The sequence below is a fragment of the Crinia signifera genome, chromosome 9 (genome assembly GCF_055691185.1).
Source record: "Crinia signifera chromosome 9, ASM5569118v1, whole genome shotgun sequence".
In the NCBI taxonomy this organism is placed as follows: domain Eukaryota; kingdom Metazoa; phylum Chordata; class Amphibia; order Anura; family Myobatrachidae; genus Crinia; species Crinia signifera.
This window is the reverse complement of record NC_139225.1, coordinates 81,374,062-81,382,980: the sequence shown is the minus strand read 5'-3', so window position 1 is coordinate 81,382,980 and position 8,919 is coordinate 81,374,062. Positions and strand designations below refer to the sequence as shown.

The 8,919-nt window shown below is 42.0% G+C and overlaps 1 protein-coding gene across 1 annotated transcript in view; it reads right to left on the bottom strand.

The window, feature by feature from the left end:
• Nucleotides 1-4,303: 4,303 nt before the first annotated feature.
• LAMP2 (lysosome associated membrane protein 2) overlaps nucleotides 4,304-8,919 on the bottom strand; it is a 30,788-nt gene continuing 26,172 nt past the window's right edge. The window contains exon 9 of the mRNA XM_083159308.1: nucleotides 4,304-6,290. Coding sequence (XP_083015434.1) covers nucleotides 6,148-6,290 — 143 coding nt within the window. The 3' untranslated portion in view covers nucleotides 4,304-6,147. The remainder of the gene's footprint in view (nucleotides 6,291-8,919) is intronic.

The following is an 8,919-nucleotide window of genomic DNA, read 5'->3' as shown; positions in this document are numbered from 1 at the left end:
GAAATGGACATGGTCAACACTCAAAAAGGTTGTCGCGAGCTTTTCACGTTCTTTGACGTAGACATGGACACCGTATAAGTGCGCTCGCTATGTTTCGGGCACGGGACTTTGCTACTGTCGGCACACATACTCTATGCCCACATGGATATTTAAAGTATGAACCAAGACGGTCTATACCAAAAATAGTGATAAACATGTGTCAAGCTTTTGACTGTTGACCTTTTGTCTGAGGACTGAGGACCTATGCTATGTCGACCATTTTCATGTGTTGACCTAGTCACTGTTGACCAATAGTGGTTGACCTGGACATTTTTGACCCAGAGACCGCATACCACTTACCGGGGGGCTGAAGGGAGAAATCTGCATTACAAACCTTTTAGGTACTTCTGTAGTTTCACGGCGCCAGCATGCTACTTCCGGGTTCTACGCTCACCACAAAATATGTCAAAAAAAGTAACTTAACTCCATGCCAACATAGATAGTTCATACCCCCACTATCCATGTTGGCATGGAGTTGATTTTAAATAGCGTGGCGAGCATAGCGAGCCACCGAGCCCGCAGCATGGGCGAGCGAAGCAAGCCCCGCAAGGGGACTCAGACGCACTGCGCCATACTGGCGCCGTGAAACTACACAAGTACCACCTTTTATATTCTGTGCATTACCAATGTATAGTGACATTACTTTACAGCCGAATGTGTCCTCCACGGATCTACTCACAGAAAAACAAGATTATTCATATTGATGAAATATGGATAATTGGAATGTAAGAGATAAAACGTATCCTGCATGTAAAAGCCCTAGGACTGATAGTGGTTTGGGCATATATCAGTCTGGCAGCGTGCATGTAAGGGCACTAGGACGGACAGTGGGACCCCTTATTTTTGAACTGTTTATAAATCAACAGCTGGATAGTAAATATGTTAACAGTTAAAAGGTCATCCCGGACTTAGGTCAACAGGATCATGTCGATTTATTTAACGGGCAACCTTTTCCCAGCTGAGCATCAATCAATTGATCTAATTAATCAATTAAAAGATTGACAGTAACGTGTGTTCTGTGTCTGATTATTGGGTATGTTGCTAGAACTGCTGTCTTTCTTGGTATGTAACATCATCAAACAAGCCCCAATTAAACAGAAGGTTCCAAATATTTGGATATTTACAAGCATGGATATATTGGACATTGATCTAGTCAGTTGCTAATCAAGACAAACAACAGGCTCAGTCCCTGTGTAGAGGTCTTAACCAACCTACAGTACTATCTGTACAGTGCACCTGCTGTCAGAGGGCATAGGGACGCCCCTGGTACAGGTACACCTAAACTGAGGATATAGTTCTTCCACAAAGTGCTGATATAGCACAACATATGTTCATAGGCAAATATCATATTGCACAAATAAAAAAAGAGGACCTTAATGACCTTACCGTTCTCTAGTTAGCCGGTTTTCCATTGTAACACATGTCTGGGGAATGCTACCACACGGCTGACAACATGGTAAGATTTAATGCTGTTTCTTTGGGGATACTGATCAGTGGTGGGTTATGATAGAAGTGTATTAGGGCTGAGACATTCACTGTCATTAGTCAATGCTGCAGTTATCACCCTGTTTAGGCGGAGCCTTAAGTTAGGGGCTTAGTGTATTCTCTTACAGTAAATACAAAAGTGTATGTGTAACCTGGTGCCCATTATTCCAGCCACCGGCAGAAGTAGACTAGGAATAAGCAATACACAGAGATCACACCAAACAAATTGAATTATTTCCAAACGTTTCTTTTATTGTTACATGTACATTTCAGATTAACACGTGTTTTTCTTCTTTGCTGCTGCAACAGCCGTTTTTCTTGTATAAGGTAATCACCACTGTATACATAAAGGTTAATGCTTCCTCTGGGAATCAACATAAAATTTATAAGACTTTAAAAAGGCACTCGTGGACTCACAAAGCCCCAATCAGCTCCACATACCAGCCCTCATACGCTAACATGTATGTACATTATATCCTGGGGATCTACTGTGTGTGAGCCATCAGGATAAATAGCATATCTGTAATAGAAATATCTACATGTACAACGTAGAATCATGCATAGGCCCAATGCTTTGTGGGGAAGGGTTTATTTTCCTGCAGCTGATTAGTGCATCAAATAGGTAATCATGTTTTGTAGCTGTACATAATATATAGGCGTAGTAAGATGGATCTGTCTGAATCTGACCCTATGGTTGAAATATATTCTGAATTTGGCACCATCTCCGTTGGTGGGGGTCTGAGCATGCACGATTATGGGCAATTTTACACCCACTTCCTGGGGGCTTTTCGACAGGCCCGCCCTTTCTGCTTGGGGTGGGCAGCTGAGGTCACATGAAGAATAAACCAAAGGCCAATATGTGACGTACTGTCCATAATTGCAGAAACACTTGTTTCACTTTAAAAAGTGTTCTGATCCCAACTTACCGATATTACATAGTGTTCATTCTAGCACTCGCCATCTTTGAAAACCCATGTATTTCCTCTTCCCTGCCTGGGGTGTATATCAGCACTCATATGCAAGCCAGGCCTGTGCTAGTTACACCACAGCAAACAGCCACACCCCAGGCAGGGAAGAGGTTTTCAAAGATGGCGAGTGCTAGAATGAACACTATTACAGCTACTCTACCCAAGAGGGGGAGGCATGTCAGTGGTGTGGGAAGGGGGGCACTTGTGCAGCTAAATTGGTGATTAATTACCTTGTAAAGTTGGGGACATAGCCATGATGACTTGGCACTGTGAAATGTGTTGCCAAGCAGACTTCAAATACTACACAAGTGATGTTACAGTAACTAACACAAACAACAGGTTCTGAAGTCATTGTTCGTGATCCAGGAATAACGGTAACATGATTCATAGAAAGTGCTGTAAGGAATCACACACCACTGACTCAATAGCAGAAGCCACTTCATTTTCCACGACATGTATAAATGCGGCTCCCCATATCAATAGAATGTACTGTAGTGGTAATGTTATCCATTGTATGTTAAAATATCAGCTAGATTAACATTATCCAATATACCTATATTTGTTATTCTGCTACCGTAAGAATCCTGCCTTTCCCACACCTCTGATATTATAAGCTAATTTGTCTTTACCTTCTATGTAATTTGTTTGTGTCATGATCCCTTGTATAACGGGTGTGGTATAGTAGCCCGACAGTCGGGATTCCGACAGTCATTAGTCAGACGTCGGAATCCCGACTGCACAGCGTGGGGAGCGCAATGAAGCCCCTTGCGGGCTCGCTGCGCTCGCCACGCTGCGCTCGCCACGCTGCGGGCACTGTGGCGAGCTGCGCTCGCCACCTATTTTATTCTCCCTCTATGGGGGTCGTGGACCCCCACGAGGGAGCCGTCGGGATTCCGACGTCGGAGGAATGACTGTCGGAATCCCGACTGTCGGGGAGCCGTCCGGCACCCTGTATAACACTGTGTAATATATAAAGGATAATAGTACAGTATATAACCACCATCAGATAAATAAAGCACAGACATTCCTCCTTCTCAGTTCATTCTTATGGCAACCTAAAAATACTTATTCATCATTAAAAAGATATGTATATTATCTGTAACCTATAACAATTCACGTTGTGCTTGAGAACCGGATCATTTATTCTTTGCATAATCCAGTTATTGGGCCAAGTCTACAGAGCTAATGTATATTTGTGACTCCGCAGATATAATGCTATATGGATACTACTGTGCACTCCTATTAAACAACTTGGAGGTCACAAATCTCTTTTGTCTGAGGTTACACAATTTGTGTTGTGCTGTTTGTCATAAAGTCTTTAAAATGGGTGTGGTATGGGATCCCGACAGTCATTAGCCCGACGTCAGGATCCCGACTACCCGGACTCAGACAGCGGGAGGAGTGCAATGAAGCCCCTTGCAGGCTCACTGTGCTCGCCACGTTGTGGGCACAGTGGCTCACTACGTTTGCCACCTATTCTATTCTCCCTCATGGGGGTCGTGGACCCCCATGAGGGAGAATAGCTGGTGGCTGTCGGGATCCCGAGTGTCGGGGTTTTAACAGTCGGGATTCCGCCGTCAGGGTAATGACTGTTGGAATCTCAACTGTCTGTCAGCCATCCGGCACACATTAAAATGGCTTCTTCACGAAGTGCAGTGTAGATGCTGAGGAAAGCATTTGGATTTGCAGACAAAAATTGGCTCATCTGTAGGGGTATGGATCATATGATTGGCATTAATTAGGTCAACAGTGTCCAATCAACAAGCACAAGGTTGACATGGAAATAGACGGCACATGAAATGGTTGACATGCATTTTTTGGGTGTTGATTTGAGCACATGGGCCCCCAATTAGTGTATCACATACCTTGCTTGTGCCAAATGCCTCACTTTACTCAGTCTACTTCACTGTTCCTAATTGTAGTCCACATGGATTGTAAAATTACTATGGTGACATTTTGCTTCTTGGCATACTGTCCATGTTGACCTAATGCATGCCGATATCTATCGCCCATTGGCTGTGTTACCCTGCCAAAGCAAAGTCATTCACAGACATATTGCTGGTGGTGGCAGTTGAAAAATGATATACAGTATCTTTTTTGTGTCTTCATCACTTTATTATTCTGCAATATCTGTTCCCTCTATTACTTAGAGACATTTTTTTATTATAACCATCTAAAACACAAACGTTACACATAAAAAAAAAAACATTTATTATGTCCCCTCATTCTCATTAGTTTAATCATATTGTAAATAAATTATAACTTGCATAAAAGAGCGAGTCTGTATTGTCTGAAGGTGGTAAAGGAGCTTTTGACATTAGATCAGTAAATCAGTAGATTTCTTATTGAAATAAAAATCCAGGTTAACGTGAATCAGTGGAAGGTGCACATTACACATAGGCCCTTATTCAGATCTGATTGCAGTACAAATTTGTTTGGAAAATTGGCAAAACCATGTGCACTGCAGGTGGGGCAGATGTAACGTGCAGAGAGAGTTACATTTGGGTGGGATGTGTTGAAACTGAAATCTAAATTGCAGTGTAAAAATAATGCAGCCAGTATTTACCCTGCACAGAAATATAAATAACTCACCCAAAATCTAACTTTCTCTGCACGTCACATCTGCCCCACCTGCAGTGCACATGGTTTTGCCCATTTTCCAAACAAATTTGTACTGCGATCAGATCTGAATAAAGGCCATAAAGGAAGCGTAGCTTACTGCTGCTGGCTACGGATTTACAGCAGGAAGGAACCCAATGAAGAGAACTCAATTGGGAACATAAAAAGTCCTTATTAAATAAAAAAAAGCATAAGGCTTCATATAAACCAGACATTTTATTTACACACAGTTTCCCTTTTCATATATTTCACTATCATATTTCAGTTTTATTAAAAGCTTGGCTCTAAAAGCATTGATTGTAAGCATTCACATGTAGTGCAAGATCAGTACACAATGTAATCACACCATTTCTGGAGGCTGCTTGCCGCCCGCCGTCCAGCTACCTAACTGTAGTCTCTCTCAGGAGCAGGGCCCTCCTTACCTTGTTCTCATGTCTGCATTTACTTCTGCCTTTCATGGCCTATTTTATGTATGCCCTGCCGGTGATATGGAGCGCTCTGAAGATAGTGTGTGCTTGACTGTATACTAGAGGGCTACAATGATTTCTCCTTGTGCTTTCTTTTGGCCAGGGTTATCAGACTGATAAAACCTGCTTTGATGCTCTTTGTACTTATTTTATGTGTTACAATAGTCATTGATTTAATGGCTCCACCCATTATGCATAAATTATGTAGATCATGCTTTGCGGAAACGCCGTGTATGAAATGTCTCCAGGTTTATAAACACAGAAGTTCTTATTGTACTGAATTTTGACCTCATCCATATCCTCACAGCTTTCTGCAAACGGTGGATAAAGGAGGTGGGGTGGGATCAGAACAAGTAAACTTATATTCCTGTCTTAATAGAAGGGTGCACCCACTAATATTATACTAAACCTAATCTAAAGTCCAAGTCAGTTGTCATAGGTTTCTTTTGTACCAAACTTTACAGCAGGGTTAGAAAACAACTTTATATAATCCACTATGCATAGAGAGGTTAGCATTGTACAAGAATAAATTATTTAGCATAGAAATGAAATGAAAGAAAGTTTTGGTATCATACAGATTGATAGCCTGTGCGGCTTTTTCGTCTTCCAATTAAATAAGAGATAAAGACAAGTATGATAAGAAACATAAGCACAGCCCCCACCGCGATTGGAATAAAAAAGCTCAGATCAGAATCAGCGAAGCATTCTTCCGCTGTTGGGAAAAAGAAAGGACAACATGAGAAGTTGAGTTACTGGTGCTTTCTCGGTGTGTTAGAGGACAGCTTACCCCACCCCAAAGAATGATATAGCATTTTACACTTTCATACATGAAGATTGTTTGGTTGATCTAACACTTTAACAGGAGTAAAAGGCCCATACACAGCGATGATGGGGAAAATCATTGGGAAGAAAAATCGCTACGTAAAGCCATCTACCCTGTCGCTCTCCTGCTGGTACCAACAGATGTGCGTCGGGGCCAATGATGACGCGGGAGCGCGCATCACCGCTCATCTCTGCCCTGTACACACTGGGAGGCTTTGGCACTGAAAGCAGCTCAAAAGACAAAACTGAGCTGCTTTCCGCTTAAAGTCACCCAGTGTGTATGGGCCTTTACATTCTCAGAGTATGTTCTCCCTGCCAAATTACAACTATTAACCTGATCCCAAAGCTATAGGAGGGCAAAAAGAAAACTATGGCAAAAACATTTATTATCAGCAAGGTGCTAAATATATATATTTTCTCACAGAAAATTGCAGGAGTGCCGGGCTGAACAAGTATATATATATATATATATATATATATATATATATATATATATATATATATATATATATATATATATATATATATATATATCTCCATCAATCTGTTGTTTATATTACCTAATATACTACTAGACCCTTTGCTAGAACTCTGACTGCTGTAAGGTGTTTGGTCTCTAGGGTTGACGGTGTATAGGTCGACCCCAAAAGGTCAGCATAAGCAAGGTCAATATGGAAAAAAGGTCAACACAAGGAAAAGGTCAAAGTGAGTTTTCTAGGTTTTGGGGTGTTAAGGTTTTTCTTGTAGCACATAAACCCTCAATTACTGTAGCACTTACAGTTCCCAGACGTAGTCCACGTGGATGGTAAAAATATGAAATAAACGAATGGCAATCATATGCCCTGTCAACAATTATTATGTCGACCTATTGACCATGTTAACCTAAAGCATGTCACCCAATAGTGATGAATGTATTGACTGTTGACCTAGAGTCCAGGTACCGCTGTGGGACAGATAACCACCACCCTCACATGCCACACCTACTTTATCTATATACAGCAGCCAAAAATGATGGAGAGATTTTGTAATAGTATAAAACAAGCACTGTAGGTCATTCAGGCATGTTCTTTCTCTGGGTAAATACACAGAACGTAGCTTTACTTGTTAATTAAAGGAAATGTATAGCTTAAATACATATTTCTCTTAGTAGATATGTAATATCTAGTATTGTCTTATTAGACAGTTGTACCTTTGTACTGTATTTTGCCTGTTATAGGACTATGGGAAGAGGAGATGTGAGCGTGGTTTCTACACTAATCATACTGATAATTACTGGAAGATAACTTTTCCCCACAGGTAAGGCAAACGGAGCATGGACAACTGCATTACACTACATGCTTATTTACACAGAGTGCAAAAGTTCAGAAACATGTAACAAATACATGAAATGCAGTTTTGGATTATATGGAGACCCACAAGCCCCTTTTGTAGAAACTGGCATACCAGAAAAATATTAAAGGGACTGATTAATGAATAACGAACTATAAAGATGCTGTATAGACATAGCATGCTAATCAATGCCGCTCCCACAACATGCTACTAGACTACAGATAATGGCTGTAAAGGTGCGCACACACACAGGGCGATATATCGAGATGGTCGCTGATGAAAAGAAACCTCTGCCGGCGGAGCAAGCTCCTGCGACCAGCGATTATAACGGGGCTGAAAACGGGAGCCCGCACCCGGCGATTTATCGCCGAGGCACACTCCCATCACTGGCAATATGGTCGCCAGCGACCATGTTACCAGTGATTTTAGCCCATATCGCTGCCGTGTGTACACGGCTTAAGGAGGGAGGAAGTCTCGTACCTATATGCAATAACAGTGCAATACAGATGTGTCCCCATACATCTAGCCTCAATATGCCACACAGCGCAAGATGTCTGCTGGCTTAGGGTGTCTTTTTTTATACCAAATGTGCAACTTAGTTGCAATATAATTAGGACACATCAGAAGACTGTGCTGATTAATTGCACTGCAACACTTGTATATCTGTGTGCGACTGAGGTCTATTTGAAGCCCAACGGAACTGGAAAAAAAAATGGCCACTGCACTTCATATATAGATGCTAAGACTCGAGAGGGGGCATTCAATGGGGGGGGGGGGGGGGGGAATAGCGGCAGGCACATATTTAATACTGTCTTTCACATCAGCATTGAAGAGGCATCTCAGCAGAATGGACCCAACTTTAAAAGCTGTCGGGCCCGTTTTTGCCGAGAACGGCCATGGATTGTCCAGATCAAAGCCGTATCTAGACAATCCAAGGCAGTTTGTGGCCACACCCCTTTTTGCCATTTGGCAGGTAAGACATTGAATTCGGCCTGCCGATAAACAGGCAAGCAGGCCAAGAACAGGCCAGGGTCACGATGTACCAACAGTAGTGAACCGGAATTGAATACCCCCCATAGTCACACAGATATACAAGTGTTGCATATTAAACTAATAAAAAAAAATTGGCAATAAAAAGACACTAGAAGAGCCTCATAGTAGTGCTGGGAGGGGCTATGTGGCACAACTGT